Source organism: Bombus huntii, chromosome 5 (assembly GCF_024542735.1).
Source record: "Bombus huntii isolate Logan2020A chromosome 5, iyBomHunt1.1, whole genome shotgun sequence".
Classification (NCBI taxonomy): Eukaryota; Metazoa; Arthropoda; class Insecta; order Hymenoptera; family Apidae; genus Bombus; species Bombus huntii.
Genome location: NC_066242.1, coordinates 268,884 through 292,030, shown reverse-complemented (window position 1 = coordinate 292,030; position 23,147 = coordinate 268,884). Strand labels below are relative to the sequence as shown.

The following is a 23,147-nucleotide window of genomic DNA, read 5'->3' as shown; positions in this document are numbered from 1 at the left end:
TAATGTGTATTAAAAAATATACTCGTATTCTTTTATTCAATTGCAGAGGAGAGAAACAGAAAGAGAGAGAAAGTTAATTTAGTTTATTGAATAATTTAGTTTATTATGGTTATAATATAAAGAAAATTAAATAAATATTCAAATTAAAAAGAAATGCCTTCAATAAATAGTGAGCACTATTTATTTCATTGTTACCGTAATTTAACCAACTTCACATTCAGAATAAAAATCACTAACTATTTTTAATAGTGATTTTCTTTATGGAGATATTACTCACTGTTTTTATAGTAAATGTATTTACAATATATTATATTTTGATATAAATGTTGTCCTTTAAATTACTACATTCTACTATTTATTCAAGTTTTCATAATTATATATTTATTTCCATGTAAAATTGTTTGATTAAATGAAATGTTCCTATCAAGTGAAGAATATAGTAAATGCATAGAACATTTATTTGGCTAATAACAATCTACCTGCACTGTATTGTGCTTGCTGTTTGTGCTTACACTAGGCGCTATAAACTTCTATAGTGATAAGAAAGCTGGTGTTTGGAGTGTAAAATGTTTTTTTTTAAAAGCATCAATGAAACGGAAGAATTTTAAGAATGTCATATGTGTACGTTTAAATAAATCGGTAATGATCTTACTGCGTTATGTTTTTATAAAGGTATGCCTACTTTTATCATTATATATTCCCTCCCAAAAAATACTACTTACTGTCAGTTTCAAAGATAAAAAAGTACATTCATTTTTTACAATACTCAACATTATTTTATATTTTAATGTCATACTCATTATAACATTGTTTTATATATATTATCTTTGTTATTGCTGTTAAATTATTAGAAAAGTAGATAACCTTCAAATGTATTTAAAAAACTTGACACTCTCCTACAGCATTGACTATTTTATGTATAATAATTTTTAATTTCTATAAAGTTCAGAAGATGAAGAAAACCTATAATAAAGGATAATAAATAAAATATAAAATTTAGAGACTAATTTTTATGTGTAAAATGGATTTTATTCTGTTTTTATGTATATATATATACATATATATATAAAGATAATTTTTAGAGATATAGATATGAACACAACATTAAGTTCAATCGAGAGTGGCGGTGATAAACATCTACCAGAGACAACTGTACAAAGCGTAGCGCAGAATTTAACTACTATGCAGAGTATACAAAATGTGCAAAGTGTTGTTCAAAGTAACATACAAAATATTCAGTCAACACAGACTATAGTGGGATCAGTTGGCGGTACATCTACTAGTCTTATAGGAAAATCAATGTCAATGGATACAAACTCAAAATTACCTGTAATGAAACCTGTAGTTCCCTGCGGTACCACTTCAACTTCAGAAACAAACAAGATAACAACGACGGTAGAAAAAACTTTTTATTTATATTTAAATACATTATTTTGTTTTAAAGTCTTAATAGATATCATTGATCATGATTTTGTAGATCTGCTCAGTGGGCTCCACAGTAAGGATAATTTCTCCAGGTATGTTAAGTACAGTGGAACGTCAAAATCAACCACAGGCTCAGCAACTATTACAACAGACACAACAGGTTACAAATATGCCAGCAACTTATCATGTACCACGAGGGCCAGCTGCAGTTGCCAATATTTCTGCCCCAAGATCGACAGTGGCTACCCCGATTGTTAGAGCAAATACAGGACAAGCTATACCTACCACAAGATCAGGGTATATATGCATATATATGTAAGGGTTGTTCGGAAAGTTCGTGTCGATTTTTGGCAGGTGATATTAGGACAGATCTGAATATATCAGAATGATTAAAAACAAATAACATGTGTACATATCCTAAAAAGTGATATTTCGGACATCTTTAGAAAAAAGTTCGGTTAGGATGCATTAATTTTTATTAGTTTTATAAGCTCTTAAATATGGAAGGAAACAAAGTGCATTATAGGCATTTGATGCTTTTCTTTTACTGGAAAGGCAAAAATACCACGCAAGCAGCAAGCAAGATATGTGCTGTTTATGGTGATGGTGCTATAGCTGAAAGAATTGTAGAAGTGGATTTCAACCTTGAAGATCAAGAATGTCTGGGTAAGCCCTCCACCACTGATGAAGATCAGATCAAATCACTGATCAAGGATAACCCATGCTATATAACACATGAATTAGCAGAAATGTTAAAAACATCAAAATCCAGAATTTAATAGAGAAAAATCTGATGAATCACATTTCCATTTGCGACTCGCTGTATAAACGCAAAAAGGAGACATCATTTTTGATGATGGGGAATGAAAAATGTATTATTTATAATAATGTTGAATGGAAAAGATCTTGAGGAAATTGAAATGAATCTTCAGCCATCCCAAAAGCCGGTCTTCATCTGAAGAAAATCATGCTCTGTGTCTAGTTGGACTGGAAAGGAATACTGTATTATGAGCTTCTACCAAAGAACCAAACGATAAATTTGGGAAACTAATTAGACAAATTAAAGACGGCAATTGAAGAAAAACATCCAGAAGTAGCGAATTGGAAGGGCGTTATGTTTTATCATGACAATTCGCGGCCTCATGTGTCTTTGACTGCTCAACAAAGCTGTTGGAGCTTAGTTGGGACGTGCTACTCCACCTACCGTATTTACCAGACATTCCACCCAGAAATTTTTATCTATTAGGTCATTACAAAATTCCCTTAACATGTTGACGCCGGCGTGCATTATCGCGTGCATTATCGGAACGAGTTTGTTCCGTGAGGCGGCGTACATTCGGTGCCACCTCACAGAGAAAACCCTGAATATCGGTGCCGGCGTCAACGTGTTAATGACAAAAACTTTAATCCTTTGGTTGACATAAAAATTCGAAAAACCTGAGAGATTCTGAAAGGTTGAAATATCCAAGTTGCGTAAAAGATGGAGAAAGGTTGTGGAATAAAATGGTACCTATATCATTCAATAAATGTATATCGAAATTTATTGCCATGTTTGAATTTTCCTTAAAAATCGGAATGAACTTTTCGGATAACCGGAAATTTATGTTATAAAAATTTATATCCTTTAATTATATAACTAAACATTAAATATTTCAGAGTAAGTATAACAGGTAAATAGAGTTTACTTTAAATATTTAGTAAAATATTAAACTGATAACCATTATACCATGAAATAATACAACATAAAATAATACAAAAATCCATACCATCTTTTGCATTTCCTAGAATAAATACAGCTATTTCAAGTTCTCAGTGGCAACCTAAAACAACATCAGTGGTATATGCTCAACCACAAAGGCATCCCATACCTCCAGTTAGCCGAATTTCAAGACCACCATCAACAGTGTATGCCAGTCAACAGCCTCGTTTAATTACACCTTCAGGTCAAGGAAGATCTGTACAAGCCACAATGGTCACTGGAGTTTCTGGTACTCCGTCCAGATTAATAGCACCAGTTCTTCAAGCGAACAATAGTATTACAAGATTGCCGGTTACGCAAAGCAGACCAGCTGCTCCTCAAATATCAAATATATCACAAACTACACAACCTAGCAGACCTTCGACTCAAACTATTCAAGTAAGTTATTACTCACTATAATCAATAAAGTGAAGTTGTAAAATAATATTGGTAAAATAAATAATGTTCATTTTGTATTTATATCATAGCCTAATCAGTCAAATAGACCTCTAAGTACCACAGGTATTGTAAATCGTATAGCTGTATCAGCACCTGTAGTTGGAGCTACAAATAGAGTGACTGCTTCAGCTTCAGTGTCTGTTCAGCCAACAGTTGGAAGGCAATTATCGATTAATACTGTTGCTACTCCATCAACTGGAACTGTTAGTAGAATTGTAATTCCTTCTCAACAAGTAAGTGCAAAGGTATTTGCACATTATACATATCACATATGATATAAGATATATTTTATTAGTGCTTTGAATATTGATCAGAATTGATTATATAATAGGTGCAACAACAGCAGCAGCAACAGCAACAGCAGCCACAATCACAGTCACAAACAATACCACGTGTTGTTCAAACAGTAACCTCTTTGTCAAGCCTTAACACAGTATCACGTGTAATTGCTACAACAGCAAGTACATCAAATACAACAAGAATATCACAGCCTACATCGACTACTGTTGCTAGAATTACTGGAATGTCTTTGCATCCTTTACCTTTAGCATCAGCAAGAGTTACATCAGCACCTGCTAAAACAGTACAGGCACAAAGCATTGGACAAACTGTGCAAATCAAACCCAATCAACAATCTGGATTTCGGGTTTCTTCCGCCAGTAATGCAAATAATAACTCAAATTCAACGCCTTCTCAATCGACTCAAGGGCAATATTTGCATCCGCCACATACTGCAACCTACTATTCTTTTGAACCCGCAGGTAATTTTCATTGTCTGTTGATGTGTTTTAATGTTTTCAAAGCAATGTTTATTGAATAATATTGTACAGGAACATATACTCAATACCGCCAAACCCCAGTAAGGTTACTCGTCGAACCTGGGTACGATGAACCTCACACTAAAACAAATGCATCTCCAAGACCAAGTATACTTCGAAAGAGAGATCATGACAATTCACCTATCAAAGGTATGAACAAAATAAGTTAAATAATGTTATACAAAGTGGTTGGTAACTGGTGGTACAAGCGGAAAGGGGGTGATTCTACGCGAAAAAAGAAGTCAAAAATATAGAATAAAAATTTTTCGTTTGAGGCTTTGTTTTCGAGAAAATCGACTTTGAATTTTCGCTCGGTACGCGTGCGGTTGTCTTGATGGAAAAATTAAAAAAAAAATTTAAAAAAATTAAAAAAAAAAATTTTTTTTCGCGTAGAATCCACCCCCTTTCTGCTTGTACCACCAGTTACCAACCACCCTGTATATACGATGTTTTTACATTTCGTGTTTTTGTATTTGATAAAAAAATTGATGAGATGGTTCCGAATTTTTAGGTGCGGCTAAGAATTTAGTTCCTGTACTGGCATCTTTACCTCCTGTTACAACATCCAGCCCACCGTGTTCGCCAAGAGGAGATCAAGATGGTGGAGGTTGTCAAAGTTCAGGATCTACTACAGTTTCAGCAACGTCATCACCTGGACTTGATGAAGAACCTGAACAATCCAGAATTACCATAAATCCAACAGTAGAAATGTCTCCCAGAAAAAAGCCTCGAAAACAACAACTTACCGGAGTAGAATTAACGGAATCAAGGTGTACTGAAGAAGAAATGCAGTTTATTACAGAAGAAAGGATGAAAAAAGAGTTTAAAGAAGAATCGAAAGAAAAATTATCAGAGAAGAGACAGACTTCAAACACGCAATGTGATGTTATCAAATCTCCTACACAACAACCAACAGTTGCAATACGAACACGGCCTACACCTAGTTTATTAGGTTTGTAGAAGGAATGTCCAGCAAAAATCATTATAAATATATGTTAAAAGAAGATAATTATTTTTGGTTTTACAGGGCCTTCATGGAAAAATAGATGCGGCAGTAGACTTCATCATTATAGAAGACCAAGCGAGGTTAGACCTCGTGAAGAAAGACGACCTACTGTTGCAGAAATAGCCCAACAGAAACATGTATTACAGAAATTAAATGGTTGGAAAGTATATCATCTTACAGCACAAATGGAAGATATTGCTGATCTTGAGAAACAAGTAAGTTTATAGTAGATCATGTTAATATTTATTTATGGTAATAAAATATATATTTTATGTAAATAATAACGTTTAAACAGTAATATCATAAACTGAAATTTGTATAGGTACATGAAAAACTGAAAACAACGTTAACCATGCTTGAATCACAGCAAAATGTCAGGAATAGACAAGATGATGGTCTTGAACGTGTAAATGAATTAATTAAAGGAAATATGCAACGTAGTAGCTTAATTAGCGAAGGAATGACCGAAGCACGCACGCAGCTTATTGCTATATTTCAACATAAAGGACCTATTACAGATATCTTACAACGGTGTGGCAATAAACGGGCTCAAAAGAAACGAGATAAATGAGTTATTGTCCAGATCGAGTTAACGTAAATATGTTCATAAGAAATTCTTGCATGAGCAAGACTTAAGAGGATGTTATTTTTATCTGTGTCACAGAATCTATATAATATAGGAAAAAAATAAATGGTTTTATAAGTCTATGAGAGGACAATTATTAACTGTTTATAATTTTTCATTATATAAATTTATGACTTTTAACTTTTATATAATACGTACATATTATTCCTTTATTTTGTTTTATATATAGGTATATTTGGGCGTGCGCATATTCCTATATAGGTACACATTTATTTTTAACAAATATCTTGATACAACAACTCAAATATATAGTTACAAAGAATCGAATAAATAAATACTTCATGAAATATGAAATATATCATTAAACTATTTTGCCATATGGTAAAAACTTATATGTAAACATATATGAATGTATGGATGTTACCATGGAAATAATCTATCCTAAAGTCTTTACTTACCAACGATAATATCGGTATTCAGCTGTTTTTAATGATTATATACTTTAATAATTTAAAGATTATAGATTTAACAACATGTGGTGGGGATATAGTCCAGCATTAGACATACAATTCGAAATTAATAAACATGAAACCAATTATCCAAGTGAATATCTCGAGATATTAATTGTAGGTGCTAATGATGCAAGACATATCTTGAAAACATTAGCATCATCTTATTTGTACAATGATCGCATTGTTATGTATAATGTAGTCGAATCAACATTGGAACAAGTTGCTAGATCTATTCTCTTATTAAGTACTTGTTTAGAAACAAATTTGGGTATGTATATTTAGTCTCAAAATATACAGAGTAATTGTTTTGGTAATAGTAAAAAAATTTTGTTTGTTTTAATACAAACACCAAAGGATTGCAAGAGGCAACTCGCTATTATTTAGAGATATTTGGAAATACATTAATAAGGCCTGCAACAGCCAAATATTTGATAAAATCATGCAATCAGTTGTCAAATATACCAACGAATACAATTGATTGTCCATGGTTAAGCTTGGAACAGTTCAAGCATAAGGATAGAGATCAATTGCAAGCAATTTTTAAGTGAGTTTAAATAAGGAACTTTAAAACTGATTTTTCTTCATATTTTATAAGTTTCCATTTTTAATTATATGTACATATTTTATAAGATTCTGGGCACATGCAACATGTGACAATGTTCCTATTATGGAGTATTGGGATCAAAGAGTTAGAAAATCATTAAAAACAAGATATGATTATCGGGAAGGCGTTTTTGATTGGGATTATCATATGATTTTAAAATCTAGAGGTATTTCAAACCTAACATTGCAGGAATATAGGTATGTTTATTAACTATTGAAAGATTTCATCATATCAGCATAGTTTTACAATTTATTTCCTATCTTAATATTAGATTTTGGAGAAATAATGGAATTGCATTCACTTGGTTAGAAGGTGAACCTGTTAGAAGTAATCCAACATTGTTAAACAATATTATACAATATGGTCCTGGGTTTGTACATTATACTTACTTAGGAGACATTACAAATGGTCCTTTCTTCACTTGGGCTTTACAGGAGAAAAGGGATGATAATATGTAAGCTGCGTTCTAAATTTGTATTTGTGATACTATTGATATTACCACATTGAAAGTAATGCAACACAATAATATAGTAGATATAGAGCAACTGATATAGCTGAGAGAGAAATTATGAAGCATATGTATGAAATTAGAACTGGAGAATCAATATGCCAAGAACTTATTGCATCGCATAGAGATTCTTCTATTCTAAATGGCACATTAGTAACTGAAACACCAAATAAAGAAATGGAGCAAGAATCATGGGAAAAAGAGAAAAATAAATATAAGTGGAATGATATATCTTGGATAAATGTCAAAAATCATAAAGTATCATAGAGAATTATAAAATTATTACTTATTTACAAACCATAAAATACTGTACAAAATTAATAAATTCAACAATCTACTTTCAGATAATCTTCCATCCTATTACATTTTTATCAACTTCTAAACATAAAATGGCATACATTGGTAGATTTGATTTCATTTGGATAGCTCATAACATGGTGAAACAATTACCTAATCTTGTACCATTACTAAAAAAAAAAGGAATCATGTTGGTGGAACTACCAAAATTCCTGGTAGACGTACGAAATGAAAACTTAGAAAATTTTGTAAACGAATTAAAAAGCATGATGCACCATAATGGATTACATGAAATTAATGATATAAATTCTAATGAACATTATATTGCTGGATTTTCCAAATAAACAATTGAAGTTACATTACTTTTTCTCCTGATATCCGAAATCAATTAAAATAGAACTTCTTTAATATAATTTGTTTGAAGTTTTCAATGAAGTTAAATGCATATATATAAATATATGTATGCGTGTATACATACATATTTACAGATGTCATTATGATTTGATTCAATAACAAATTTTCACGTAGTTTCTAATTTAAAATATAGATATAAATATATGATTTAATCAGTACTTCATAGAGCATTAACAAAATATTCATTATTAGGTCCGTAACAAGTAACGTGAAACGTAACATACAACGATACAAGTATACGTATGTATAAGTTGATATGAGTTTTTACACAATTGGAAACTGAAGTAACCCATAAAAGAAAAATCACCAAACGCTACGTATAGTGAAAAATTAAACTAAACATGGTTATGAGAATCATCTAAAATCGCGGGAAACGCGTCTGTCCCTATTTAGAGACCCGCAGGATTCAGTTACAATTTGTTAACATTAAGATAAGAAATTGTTTATGGAACACCTAATAAATTTTTTTAAAAGTTTGCGCATAATATGCGTTGATTTCTGTGGACTGATAAAAAATAAGTGTCGTTTCTGTAAGAAATAAAGTACCGCTTGAAAATCGGCCATCGCAGCTATTTTCAGCGATAATGAAAATTGTTTTCTGTACATGAGCCCTTTATACACAAGTTCTAAAGTTTATATTGTGTAAAACGCTGAAGAGGTATATGAGGTTTCATGTCACCGAATTACTGTCTCCTTCGATAGACGAAGATGCTAAATTAGTTGGAAAACAATGAATACTATCAACAGAGTAAATAGCAAGGTGGGCATAACAATTGAATCAAGATTTGGCGAATTGGACAGAAATTTGGGAACAACCTGCAGTAACTTTAAAAATGACCCAAAGGACTTCAGTATCAATTTTAGTAAAACTTCACCTGGTAGAAGTCGGTATGGCAGAACAATAAAACCCAAGTCTCCTAAGAATGAGGTTGCCACTTCCTCAAAGGCATGTTATGCCTCTTAAGATCAATTACAATCTTTCTGATTAAAGATCAATACTATTCTTAACAAACTATGGTACTATATGTAGCTTTCATTAATGTTTTACTGTATAATTCTTATTCGTATGTGTATTTATTTATTTTATGGTATAATAAACAATTATTGTTTATTATACCATATAATAAATAAATGTATGCATATTTATAATCTTATATAGTTATGTACATTAATTGTTTTCTTTTTTAATTGCCATCATATTTCTTTTAATCAAATATATTAATAGAAATATGTATATATGTATTTAGTAGCATATGATATAACATTAATATATGTAACTTGTAGAATTCTAAAATGCCAAGGAATCGTAAATATCAAAATTCACCAGATAATAGTAACGATAGTACAGATGAAAATAATACAGTTAACGATATGGATGATACAAGTGATTCTTCTACTAATTTAAGTATTATGGAGGATACTACTCCAAAATTGGTTGATTCTCCTATACAGTGTAATTGGATATTAGGTCAATTAGCATGGGCCAGAGTTGGTAATTTTCCTTTTTGGCCTTGTGTTATAACACTTGATCCGGTTCTAATGATATATCATAGATTAAAAGGTAAGTTTTCGTTTACAAATTTATTAGAATAATTAAAAAGATTGCTTATAAACATATGTTTTGCTCAATAGTATCTTATTTTGTTTTATGTTCTTCTCTATCATTTGAATATAATCTTTAATTAAATATTGAGCATTATCATTTTCTAAAAAGCATCTATGTATTATTTGTAACAAGTTACCTACAAAAAAATATTTTTTCTTTAAATTGTCTTTGTTAGTATTTTAAATGTAGCAATTTTATGGTAACTGGTACAATTCATGTGAAATATATTTATATATATATATATATATGTATATACGTATATTTGTTTGACCAGCTACTGCCAGATCACAAACGCTAATGATACATGTCCAATACTTTGGCGATAAAGGACGTCACAGTTGGGTTTCATCAAACTCTATGATTCCATTTACAAATCTTGCAGACTTTAAAAAATTATCAGAATCAATAACTGCAGAAGTAAAGAAGAGAGATGCTAAATATGCCGCAGCATTTATTGTTAAGCCTGGTATAAAGTCAAAATGGGAAAGTGCGATCGAAGAAGCTATGGAAGTTGAATCAATGAGTAATGATGATAGAGCACATGTTTTTAAACCAAAGGAAAAAAGTATAAGAAATAAGTCATCTAAAATATCAGAGGAAAAGGATAAAGCTAATAAAAGAAAAAACTCAAGTGATTCAAATGGTCCTGATTTTAAACGTGCTAGGCAAGATAATGTATGCATATGTGAATGAAACAATTACATATTATTAATATTATAGTTTCACAAATATTTATATTGAATAATTCCGCAGGTATATGAAGTAGATAAAGAGAAAACAGATGGAACTAAACAAAAAATGCTTAAATACATTGAGAATGGTAAAAATCATTCGAAACTTAATTCAGATACTCCTCCGTTATCTCCCTTAAGTCAAAGAGATTCCAATGATGAAATCTCTCTTGTGCAAAAGGTAGAATTTCGTACTGAAGAGGATGTAGATGGTGTCTTTGAAGTTTATTACGAACGGAATCGAGATATGTTAGAAGACGAATATCCGGATGCGTCGGAACACGATATTAGGAAATATTTAAAAAAGACTTGGGATAACATGAATTCTTCTTTTCGCAAAAAATATCGATCATATGTAACATCAGACACTACTAGTGCTCATACAAAAGAAAATTCATTAAACAACGAAGACGACTTATTATTAGAAATGAATGGAAGTGCTAAAGATAATAAAAGATCAAGAATTAAAGTTGAAAAGGAAGAGATAAGTGTTTCAGAAACGAAAAGAAATAGACCTTATAATCTTTTCAAAGGAACAAAGCAAGAGAAAGTTTGTCAAATATGTGAAAAAACTGGGAAATTAACTAGGTGTAAAGGTCCTTGTTATTCATATTTTCACCTTTCTTGTGTGAAACCAGGAGAATCTAGTCCAGAGCATTCTGTTGATGAGAATATAATGGATGATAAAATTCTCAATGATATAAATGAGATTAAACAAAGCAATACTGATAATGATGAGAATAATGGTACAGCGAATTGTCAATTACACCTTTGATATTTTGCATGATGTTAACATTTACTCAAACTGAATATTATTCTTAATTTCAGGTAAATCAGAAGAGCAAGAGGACGAGTTCTTTAAATGTATCGATTGCTTATCAGGTGTAGCACCTGCTTGTTTCATATGTAACGAAAGAGAAGGAGATAGAATAAGATGTTCTGTGTTAGCTTGTGGAAAACATTATCATTCGTCTTGCTTGAAATCGTGGCCACAGGTAGATTATAGTGAATGCGTGTTCTGACGAACTGTCATACGGACAAACTTAGTATGACACAGCAATCAAATATATATGTATGTATATATACATATATAGATTCTTATGAGCGTATACATTTTTCTCTCGTCTTCAGAAGTTTCATTCATCAGAATACGCATCTACTGTAATGATAGCCTAATGTTCAATAACAGATATTTAACATCATATATAACGTTATTATATATTACTTGTAAATATATTACTTATTTTATTTTCTCATTAGTCTCATTGGCAAGGAGGCCGCTTAACTTGCCCATATCATGTATGTCATACATGCAGTTCAGACAATCCTCAGGATAGTCATTCGAGAGCTCCAAACGAGAAATTAGCACGATGCGTTCGTTGTCCTTCGTCCTACCATACATCTACGTCTTGTTTACCTGCTGGTTCGGTAATTTTAACTGGTAGCCAAATAGTTTGTCCGAAGCATTACCAAGCCCCACAACCTCCAGTAAACGCGGCATGGTGCTTTTTATGTACAAGAGGCGGAAGTCTTATCTGTTGTGATACATGTCCAACGTCATTTCATTTGGAATGTTTAGGTAACTATTTTTAAAGCGAATACAATAGTTACAGAATAGTAATATTATTGATAGCAAGTCGCAGATATGTATATAATTATTGTATGTAAATATTGATATTAGTAGAGTGAGATAGTGAAAATAGTTAAAAGAATAATTGAGTTAAAAGAATAATAACAAATGGATTTTATATTTAATGATGATTTTAGGTATTGATGCTCCGGATGGTGCATTTATTTGTGAAGATTGTGAAACAGGCAGATTGCCTTTGTATGGAGAAGTTGTATGGGTTAAACTTGGTAATTACCGTTGGTGGCCATCTCGTATTTGTTATCCTCATGAAATTCCTGAAAACATAGAAGCCATACCTCACAGTCCTGGTAAATTTTGCGTAATGTTTTTAGGATCAAATAATTATCATTGGATTCATAGGTAAGTAATATACTTAATTATTGTTTGAATTAGATTAAATATGAAGAAAGATATTTAACAATGGTAGTTGTCTTTTTATTTATAGAGGACGCGCTTTTCTTTATCAAGATGGTGATGCAAACATAAAACCACCAATTGGGAAAAAAAATAGGGATGATACTTATCGTAAAGCATTAGAAGAAGCCAATGAGATTCATCAGCGTTTAAAGATCGAAAGAGCTGCAGCTAAAGACCATGGACCAAGAGGATTGAAACCTCCACATTATGTCAAATTAAAGGTATTTCACGTGTACTCAGGCGTACTTTGTGCATATGTAAACACTAGTACATGAATATACACTATACACTAACACTAGTACAGATATAATGTATAAATCTATGACTTATATCTATTTCTAGATGAATAAACCAGTTGGCAACGTAAAGCCAGCAGAGGTTGAAAGCATCGTTGCATGCGATTGTGATGCAGAATGGGAAAATCCATGTGCTCCAGGCACAGATTGTCTTAATCGAATATTATTAGTTGAATGTAGCCCTGGTATTTGCCCAGCTGGTGCCAAATGTAAAAATCAAGCATTTGTACAAAGACAATATCCAGCTATGGAACCATTTCATACCGTAGGACGTGGTTGGGGTCTTAGAAGTTTAGAACATATTAAAGCTGGTCAGTTTGTTATAGAATATGTAGGTGAAGTTATAGATGAAGCTGAATACAAACGAAGACTACATAGGAAGAAGGAATTAAAGAACGAGAATTTTTATTTTTTAACTATAGATAATAATAGAATGATCGACGCTGAACCAAAAGGCAATTTAAGTCGGTTTATGAGTAAGTATTTCTTATTTCTTAATAAGTGAAGACCAAAAATAAATAAATCGTCATTTATTTCAAAATCCTATTCTTGAAACGTGATCAATCGTGTTCAATCGTAGATCATTCGTGTTCACCAAATTGCGAAACGCAAAAATGGACGGTTAATGGAGATACGCGTATAGGTCTGTTTGCATTATGCGATATCGAGTGCGGCGAAGAATTGACCTTTAATTATAATTTAGCTTGTGATGGAGAAACTCGAAAGCCCTGCCTCTGTGGAGCGCCAAATTGTAGTGGTTTTATAGGTTTAAAGGTACAGAAACCACAAGTAACTACGCCTTCAACAACAGGAATTCAACAGAAAAAATTTGATAAAATCGATAAAATGAAACGTCAAAAAAGGTAAATGATGACACATAAAATGCACATATCGTATACTAATTTGTCTAATAGAAATGGTGGAATATTGTATAGTTTTGCAGTATCGTATGTAGCAAATATGTCTAGAAGAAACAGATCAGTATTTTTTATTTTTTTGTATCTCTAATATTATATTCTTATCTAATATCTTGGATCAATCATTTTTTCTTCTAATAATTCATTATTTTAACATACAAATAATGTGTAATAATTTGTAATAATGACTATAAAATAATTAGGTTGAGGAAGCATGTACTGTGTTGGAGTTGTGGGCAGGAAATTGAAAAGTTGACAGAGTTTGTCGTTTGCGATCAAAAGACATGCAATAAAAAGTATCATAAATCTTGCGTGATCATTGATGATACAGATTCGAGATTCAGTTGTCCTTGGCATCATTGTGCAGAGTGTCGTCGTAGAACATCTGCACATTGTTCGTTTTGTAGTGCTGCTTTTTGTCAAGGTAAATGATTTTTTCAATATAATTGTTAAGTTTATTGTTTATCAGTATTATTGCATTTACTGTAAAATTAATCACATTTATCAATAGTACATCTGGATGGGAATTTATTCGAGTATAGTGAAAAAGCTGGTTTTGTCTGTAAGTTGCATGAAAGTATGGATATGCAAAGATCTGCTGAGGATGAAAAAGATTATTCGGATAATGATACTGAAACAGACAAAGAACATTCTTCTACAGGTTCCAATAGTCCATTGATCATAATGGAAAAATCAATACCGCGTGAACCATCACCAAGAGTTTCCATAATAGAGGTAAAGTAAAGTCTTAAAAGATATATTCATTGTTGTAAATTGTCGATGAAAATGAGCATTCTTCTATGCATTTTAAACTTTCATCCAAGAATATCTTACGTTTCAACCGTTGTTATAATTCTCGTTCGTTTGTGTTATTTATATAACAAAAAGTAGGCAAATATAGTTGACAATTGGTGGTGGTAAGCATGAGAAGAAAATGTTGTACGTAGAGTGTAATGCGTTTTCTCAAGGGATGAAAAATGTTCATTGCCAATCTGATCGAACAGTTATAGACCTATGACAAATTCTTTGTCTTCCAATACTTCTATCTTAATTAATATCATGTATATTATATTTCTATCTCCCTAATTCGTACTTACGGAATCTTTTCTGTAGAGATATAATATTTCATGTTTGCAAAAATGTCAATTATTATTTTCAATTTCATTAATATTTCTATCTGTACACAAAAAGTTATGTCGAAAGTATTTACATAGTTAATTTGCTTTGGAATTTTGTGCAAGTAAATACATTTGTTTTATTCATGTAACATTTACTAGTAAGATAATTCCAAAAGTAGAAAGAAAAAGATTAACAACAATTAACCTTTCTTGTTCTTTTTTTTTCTTTTTTTTAATTGTTTTTCACTGTTCCCAGCATCCTCTCCCTGACATTGGCAGTAGTGAGAAGTAGTAGCAAACAAACATGTTCTGTTTAAGTTTATACGTTCAAGTGAGTGCATATTTTTGGTATTATCTCTTCAGACGTCTGATCCATTGTATCACAATAAGAAAGAACTATCTTGTAATTAACAAATAGCTTGTAATAAGTAGTTCAATTATCTTTGTTCTTAATTACTTATGAAATTTAAAATATTAATTAGTGAGTAAATTTCTTTTGAGCGTAACAGACATTTAAATACCATCATACTACACATAACTTATATTGTAAGCATTTACTTTACTTGTAGCACTTTAAGACACGCAGTTAGTTTTGAGCTTAAGGAGGGAAGACACTGTAATAGTCAGAATAGGAATATTTTTAGAAGATTTAATTTTTTTCAAGTAAAAAATATAAAGAAGTCAATTTATTGCTTATTATGATTAACATGTACATACTAAGGAGTATAATAGAATATTTTGAACCAATTTCACCCACGTTCGTTTTTAATAAATAAGTTATTCTTCAAGATGTTTTGCTAGCTATGACAAAATTGGTAATTCTTCCATAGCTAGAGTACGCCATATGGTGAATACAAAATAAAACAAAAAATAAAAAAAAATTAGAAATTAAAAAGTTACGTCTGTTAAATTATGTAGGAAAGCATTGGAAAAAATTCAAGAATCAAAAATTGATTTTCTCGATCATTTACAGTGTGTTACCCTTTAGGTCAATTTTCTAAGTTATATTTAAATATCATGCTTCAAAAGTATTGATCAATACTGATCAAAGTAGTGTCGTTTTTCGAAAATCATAGGAATAATTCATTTTGTCCAATAGATTGCATATTGTTAAAATACATAGTTTCTTTTTATGAAAAACATAGAACAAAATATGATTTATAGGTTCATCCAAGTAGTGAGGAAAGTGAAGAATCTCAAAAAGAAGATGATGAAGAAGCGATGCAGTCTACTAATTTTATGCCTTGTGAATACAGCTCGAAAAGTATGAAAAGAAAAGAATTGCACCGATTATCTTTAAGATTGAAAGGAGAAAAAGATCAGGTAGAAAAATTTAGTAATCTTACATCTAGTCAATTGGAGGCTATAATCGGTGGCAGTTTATTTGAATGAACCATTTATCCTCATTGATTAGGATCGAACGACGAAATATATTTTAATGTGCATAGTTTCAAATCTTCACGATTAATAAATCACAAATTATGTAATAAGAAATGCGATACAACTGCGGGCGTCAATATGAGTTAGTAGTATTTGTAATTATATGTAAACATTGTTTGTAAAACACCCATTCCATGTCAAAGGGATCAGTTGAATAACAAATTTTAATAAATTCCAATTCTGCTAGCGAAACAATGAACCCCTTATTCTTAATATGATAATTTTTCTATATACACCTACATTACGTAAGTTAATAAGCTTTCTGCATATATATGTCTATACATTGCATTTATGAACCTTATGCGTATACATATATGTATATGCACGCACGCTCGTGCATACGCGACATACGTACACGCATTCATCTAATCGGGTTGACATGGAATGCTTTTCTTAATTTACAAGTAAAATAGCATAGAATTAAAAGTAGAATTAAAGTTCGTGCATATACATATTATATTTCTTAATTTTGTTTTGATATACAATTAAATATCTATAATTATATATACTAATTCAATATTTTGAATTATATATATATTATATATATAATTTCAATGTAAGTGTAAATAAGTTTTTGAGGTCCCATAATGTCTATTTTGTAAGATATATGTACACATTAGTTAAAAATTTTCTTTTAATCCTTTTTACATCGTAGTTTTAAATGTTTATCCGTTACGTCATCGTATCCATAAAATAGTCATTATATTTGTTAAATTAACTGATGACAACTGTCATCACACTGCCTTGTGAATTTTTGGAAGTTTGTATTACACAATGTTATTTTCAAAGATATTTGCTATTACAAAATAGTAGTTGTGATATCTTTACCGTATATTCCATAATGTTCCGCAAATTCCGCGTTCTTAATTAATTTATTTCACACGTTTAAACCATCTTATTGAATTGAAATTCTTGTGCCTCTTTAATTCAGTTCGATTTGATTCAGTTAAAATTTTATAATATATATTAGAAAAAATATACATTATAAAATTTCAATTAAATCTCTAATTGTATATTCAGAGAATTCAATATAAGTTTGTTAATAGCGTTTTTATGTATTTTAAATTGTATATACATTAAATAAGCACACTGTTAGAAGAAACTACAAAAGATTATTAGATACAAAACAGTTTTTTTGCAATACAAATAGTAGTTCCAATTATTTCCGAATTTATAACGTATTTTTAAATTTTGATAACGATAAGTATAAGTACATAATCAATGAAAAATAAAAGAAGAGAAAAGAAAAGAATACCTTTCTTGTGGGGTGAGCGTAATATAATACCTGATAATACCATATAGATGTAAATATAGAATGCATGAATGAAAAGATGCATGAGCTGAAAAGGCGACATAAGAATAGGAAGAGAACGCTGCATAGAGGTCACTTATGTCATTCTGTAATACGGATGCACACGCGTAAATATACGTACAGTAAATATATATGTAAGTGTAACACCGATTAACAAACGGCGTCAGTGTGCATGCATGATCAAACAAGGATAAAAGGGACCTCTGTGCAACGTTCCTTTTCTAATTCCATATTACATCCACTTACACAGTAACATACGGTGTAATATAAGCGATAACATATAACTCGCGTACTTTTTATCTCTCTATGTATAAATACTCATGACATTTTTTGTTTCATTGAAGTGAATACTTAAAACTGTTATAAAACTTTATTGGACTCTGATGACCATACACAAAGTTTAAAATTATAAACATATAGATGTTATTAACAATTAACAATTGTTTATGAAGAATGTGTATGATCAAAAATATCTTATTGAAAGAAGAAAACAAAACGAACCAGATAAATAATACCGATTATTATTTTTATTATTATTATCGTTATTTTTTGCATCATTACTAAAATATAACAATTAACGTTTACTTTGTTTGTAATTACTATATGCAAATGAAACAGTACTAAATGCTTCTTTTCTTATAGCGGATGATCACATATTAACATTTTTATGGGCTTTTAAAGTGAAAAATTACATTTATAAACTTGTTTTATAACTTTAACTTTAAAAGATTCTTTCTACTTGTTAAGAATAAATTCGTTTCCTTTTTCAAAAACATATTATTGTCGTATTTAGTGATACGACAAACGACATAATGTTTCAATAATCAATTCGACCACTGTGCTTTCATTAAATTGTTTTAATACATCGCTTACACGGCTAATATCCAATATTGTAATCCAAAAGTTATCAAGCTTGTGATTCTTTACCATAGTCTTGATAAAGTTTCGGACTATCTTGTATTGAAGAAGCACTAGTGCTCCTTAAGCTTGGTGGACTGAGATCAGAATTTGTACCGATGGATATAGTTTCTTCTAATGATGTTTGTTTCTTTCGTAATACGGGTGCAATGAAATTCTGACCAGCTGATAGATCTCTTTTTTGCATTTGTGCCTATAAACATTGTTTTCAATTATTTAGATATTTTTAAATACAATAAGGCCAATTGCGCTCAATATATCAAAAAATACAACTGTACTTTAAATTTTGATGTGGATAAAGTAGCACCAGTAACAAGACCTAAAATACTCGCAGCAAGACCACTGAGTTGTACCGCAGCTAATGGTGATAAACCTCTCCTTACCAAACCTAGAGCTAATAGTGCAGCTTGTGCCAAAATCGGTGCGGCTCCAGTAGCACTTGCTGCCGCACCCGCTAATTGACCACCGCCTATGCTTGGTCCATAGGCAAAACATAAGTTATGTCTATCCACCTAGAATACATAATTTTATTATTATGAACACAACATATTTTCAATAATTAATTCAGTTCATTCAATTTTTATATATTATTCTTATATATTACTTATATATTACTAACATAAAATATTCAAATATCATACCAAATGTTTTACTACAAGATATAACAGTCCAAAGGGTGTAATTAATGGACAGGCCAAACTATACACTGTTGTCATAGTAAAGACTAAGAGTAACCAGGCATAATGAGCACCTAGGGGAAATTCCCATAATACTGCCTTTCTAACATGTATTCTTTCAGCTCTACTACGTGCTATACACAATCTGAAGGTATATAAAGCTAGTTCGGGAAACCTGACTAACTCCAATCCACTTCCAAGTAAAGCTGCAGTAATTACGTAATTTACAAATAAAGCACCCTAGAAAAACATAACGATTTTACACGTTTGCATAGATTATACTTGTGTTGTAATTGTAAAATAGATTATATTTCATTAATTTCATTGTACTAGGTACCTGATCAGGTAAAAACACACAGTCCCATCGTCCTGTGTCATTTGCTGCGTTTACCGTCCACTCTAAAAACGCTTGTGCACTGGTTAGACCTAAGCTAGGTAATATAAGAACCATCAGTAATAAAAGAAGTAATGTCTTTGTCATTACTGCTCGATTTAGGCTGCTTCTAGTCCAATGTCTGACTAATGATTCACTTCTTGCTACTAATACTGGCATTAAAGCAGCCACGCTAACTAACAATACAGTTGGAAGAAAAGATGAAACTATTGGACTCAGATTCATAATTTCTCCTGTGATTGGTAGTTTGTTTAAAGCGGTTACTATTACCTGAAAAAATAAAATATGTTTCAACTTATTTTCACTATTTCATCATAACTACTTTAACTACAAATATCTTACAGCTGGTGTAGTAAGAAAAAATAATACAATGCCCAGTGAAAAATTTATTAAAACAGCATTCAGATACCAACATGGCCTTGGTATACTTAAATTTTCCCAGAAGATATCAGATGGCATAGGTGCATAATCCACAACCCATTTCGTACTTGGCAAAGAACATAAGTACTTCCGCATAGCCTTAGCTGCACCAGATGTACCTTATTGTTATAATTATTGTTATGATTATTTAATTATATTATATAATTATTTAATATAATTATTGCTAATGTGTACGTTTACTGTTTGAATAATTTATATAATAATTCATGTAATAATTTAGAATTGATTATTATAGTTGCTTATAAATAAAACTTAACATAATATTATTGTAAATTGGTGACAGTATACTCCCTAATAACTCCCTAATATAAGAAATTATAATAAAGTAGTAACTTACCTAAAGTTACGAAAGCTACTCCAAGAGGCCTGCTTAGTGCCACTTTTTTCTCTTCTTCGACTAATGCAGTCAATCGCATTTCTTCATTTGTATAAAATTCTTGAGCATCAACTTGCTACATAAAAGAATATGGATAGGTTTTATACTGTAACGGTTGCAATAATTTTCTGAAAAAATTACATACATTTTTACAACAACAACCTATCACTTGGCCACATGGATATGGATACATTTTCAATGGCTCCCTTCTTCTTGCATAGTTTTCACAGTATAAACGTGCCTGTTCAGCACAATCTTTTTCTACATTTAATGCAGAAAGCTGTCTGATATCATAAGCCAATGTGACATCTTCCACTGTTAATGTGGGAAATACTTGTCTACAGAGAACCATAATATGAGGAAAGTAGAATAAAGAAAATAATAAATGTTACTATGTTTGTAAACATAAATTTGCATACTTGAAATAATCAATAAGACTTTGTACATCACACTGTTGTTTTGGTATTTCTGTAATTAATAATGTCCTAGCTGCCAATTCACCACCATGTTTAGAATCTCGTACCTATATAGTAGGTATCTTTTATAGCTTTATCATTTTTTATGTATTTTCATTGCATCTTTTGTCATTGTTATTATTTCAATCAAACTTCAAGCTTTAATGATAGTTTTATAACTTAACTTTATCTATGTTTAATTAATGGAACATACCTTCTTCAAAAAATGTTTCATGACGTATCCACCAATTGGTAAATAGGATAAAATTAAAATTGTATGCACCCAAACCCATGTAGACATTGGGTCCAAGTTTGATATTGTTGTGTGACCAAATGTTGCATCATCACCTTGCATATTACCATGAAAGTTAATTGGTAAAGCAATACATAACGATACAATAACCATTAAGCATGTTAAGATGATCAAATGACGTTCAAATGAAATATACAGTAAACCATCTGGTCCGGCTCGCTTTAATAGTTCCTCATCTCTAAGATCGAAATTATAAAACATTATTTAAAGTTTCACTAAATTGTTTGCTAACACATCAACATTAGATTAAATTATTCAATTGTTACATATTTAATAAATATGCAGCAAATTATTAAATAAGAAATTAATATGTTTATTATACTTACGTAACTTTGAACGCAGTAACAATCCATGATAAGAAACCTCTATCAACTTGTGAAAGTTGAGAATTAACAGAAGTTTCTATGCACAGTGCTTCTGTATCTCTACCCTCGTTATCTCCATAAAATAATTCCATCCATCGTTCATCAGTTTTATTTAATAATGCAAGACGTCCATAGTTCCATGCTTTTTTACGTAATAGACCAAACAAGATAACAAGGAACTGTCAAGATACATCATAATATTAAACGAGAATATTAAACAAATATAATACATATAAAATATATTATCTATATCTAAAAACTTATGTAATTTATAGCAATATAATTCTTCAAAAACAATTTTTACCAAAAATCCAAAAAAATTCAACAATAAATTTTCAGGAATGCCTGCATAAACATCTGTTATTATCGTTGTATTGTGCCTTGGGATTGGAATGCATGTTTCTGAGGATGGAGTTTCACGTAAAGTTGAGCTGTAATTTAAACAATAATAATCTCTTACATGAAATTTGTTCGTAAATGTTTAATTTTAGGCGGGAATCCAATTAGATATATAACAAATACATTTTCCATAATGAAATTTCTACATAGAACATACAAATCTAAATTTGCGAAAATAAAATAATTATATCATTCAATAGTAAATAATTGTGTGCATATGTATTGTATATATACATATTATCTCTGTGTCATAGACAATGATGTTAAAGGGTTAAATACCTCCCAAGTAACAACTGAAATTATAAACTTACGCAATGACAAAGAAGCAATAATAAAATCGAAATACATAAGGAACTATACTTTACTACTTACTGAAAATGTGAGTAATCCATATTCATTGATATATATGTATTTATATATGATTAAATAAATACAAAGATGCATATCAATAAATGTATGTCAATTTGACACATTGTATTAATTCCGTTATGAATAGCAGCAAGTATACAAGTTAACATAACCTAATCTGAATACAATGGTTACATATGGATAATATGTTCCCACTTTGACTCCCACTTTCCTCTTTATCAAGTTTTTCCTTTGTTCATATTGGCTTATATTAATTAGTGGAGATATGTTCTTTTTTATTACAATATTATTCAAATGTCAATAAATTTGATTTGAACTACTTAAATAAGAAACATTTTCAGCAAGTGTTAAATAAATAATTAAAAAGAGAAAAAATAAACTTTTCATAATTAAATATAAAACTTCGTTCTTTTTCTCTTCCTAATGTTTTTAAAGTTATTCGTCTACAATCCTATACATATTCTATACATATGTTCTTATTGACTGACTGAAGTATTATTTCAGCTACAATCTAAGTCCCCTTTTTTATCTATATACCAAAATTTGTATGTACTAATATATTTATGTATTGTAATGTTGAGAAACAATAATTATATATAGATATAT

The 23,147-nt window shown here is 30.5% G+C and overlaps 4 protein-coding genes across 13 annotated transcripts; 3 read left to right on the top strand and 1 right to left on the bottom strand.

Annotated features, from left to right (window-relative positions):
- The first annotated feature begins 308 nt into the window (after positions 1 to 308).
- Positions 309 to 6,154, top strand: LOC126865461 (mucin-2-like). Of its 3 annotated transcripts, none has more exons than XM_050617970.1 (10): positions 315 to 672; positions 1,083 to 1,395; positions 1,478 to 1,722; positions 3,211 to 3,562; positions 3,652 to 3,867; positions 3,954 to 4,383; positions 4,453 to 4,590; positions 4,952 to 5,392; positions 5,468 to 5,661; positions 5,769 to 6,154. In XM_050617970.1, the coding sequence occupies exons 2-10, from the start codon at positions 1,093 to 1,095 to the stop codon at positions 6,015 to 6,017; spliced, it is 2,568 nt and encodes an 855-aa protein (XP_050473927.1). In that variant the 5' UTR covers positions 315 to 672; positions 1,083 to 1,092; the 3' UTR covers positions 6,018 to 6,154. The 3 variants fall into 3 exon arrangements, with proteins under 3 accessions (XP_050473929.1, XP_050473927.1, XP_050473928.1); XM_050617971.1 differs by having other exon boundaries at positions 318 to 672; positions 3,652 to 3,855; XM_050617972.1 differs by lacking the exon at positions 5,769 to 6,154 and having other exon boundaries at positions 309 to 672; positions 5,446 to 5,619.
- Positions 6,155 to 6,301: 147 nt separating this feature from the next.
- On the top strand, positions 6,302 to 8,315 carry LOC126865467 (dynein axonemal assembly factor 3). Of its 3 annotated transcripts, XM_050617990.1 has the most exons (7): positions 6,302 to 6,504; positions 6,663 to 6,812; positions 6,899 to 7,088; positions 7,175 to 7,345; positions 7,420 to 7,602; positions 7,680 to 7,914; positions 8,001 to 8,315. In XM_050617990.1, the coding sequence occupies exons 2-7, from the start codon at positions 6,731 to 6,733 to the stop codon at positions 8,295 to 8,297; spliced, it is 1,158 nt and encodes a 385-aa protein (XP_050473947.1). In that variant the 5' UTR covers positions 6,302 to 6,504; positions 6,663 to 6,730; the 3' UTR covers positions 8,298 to 8,315. The 3 variants fall into 3 exon arrangements, with proteins under 3 accessions (XP_050473947.1, XP_050473946.1, XP_050473944.1); XM_050617989.1 differs by having other exon boundaries at positions 6,302 to 6,812; positions 7,683 to 7,914; XM_050617987.1 differs by having other exon boundaries at positions 6,302 to 6,812.
- A 134-nt stretch (positions 8,316 to 8,449) lies between these two features.
- Positions 8,450 to 18,418, top strand: LOC126865454 (histone-lysine N-methyltransferase NSD2). Of its 6 annotated transcripts, none has more exons than XM_050617946.1 (14): positions 8,450 to 9,313; positions 9,652 to 9,928; positions 10,248 to 10,648; positions 10,727 to 11,450; positions 11,533 to 11,699; positions 11,965 to 12,283; positions 12,472 to 12,694; positions 12,780 to 12,972; positions 13,094 to 13,358; positions 13,470 to 13,523; positions 13,628 to 13,910; positions 14,168 to 14,388; positions 14,476 to 14,699; positions 16,247 to 18,418. In XM_050617946.1, the coding sequence occupies exons 1-14, from the start codon at positions 9,098 to 9,100 to the stop codon at positions 16,472 to 16,474; spliced, it is 3,795 nt and encodes a 1,264-aa protein (XP_050473903.1). In that variant the 5' UTR covers positions 8,450 to 9,097; the 3' UTR covers positions 16,475 to 18,418. The 6 variants fall into 6 exon arrangements, with proteins under 6 accessions (XP_050473903.1, XP_050473905.1, XP_050473904.1 ...); XM_050617948.1 differs by adding an exon at positions 15,339 to 15,413 and having other exon boundaries at positions 13,094 to 13,523; positions 16,247 to 16,372; XM_050617947.1 differs by having other exon boundaries at positions 8,450 to 9,127; positions 13,094 to 13,523.
- LOC126865462 (calcium permeable stress-gated cation channel 1) lies at positions 18,186 to 23,039 on the bottom strand. The gene is made up of 12 exons (XM_050617973.1): positions 22,545 to 23,039; positions 22,078 to 22,204; positions 21,735 to 21,952; positions 21,310 to 21,586; positions 21,060 to 21,163; positions 20,786 to 20,978; positions 20,602 to 20,716; positions 20,166 to 20,362; positions 19,767 to 20,093; positions 19,394 to 19,669; positions 19,031 to 19,264; positions 18,186 to 18,945 (listed from the first exon to the last, which is right to left on the bottom strand). Exons 1-12 carry the CDS (start codon positions 22,568 to 22,570, stop codon positions 18,742 to 18,744), a joined length of 2,298 nt encoding a protein of 765 aa, XP_050473930.1. The 5' UTR covers positions 22,571 to 23,039; the 3' UTR covers positions 18,186 to 18,741.
- Positions 23,040 to 23,147: the final 108 nt, after the last annotated feature.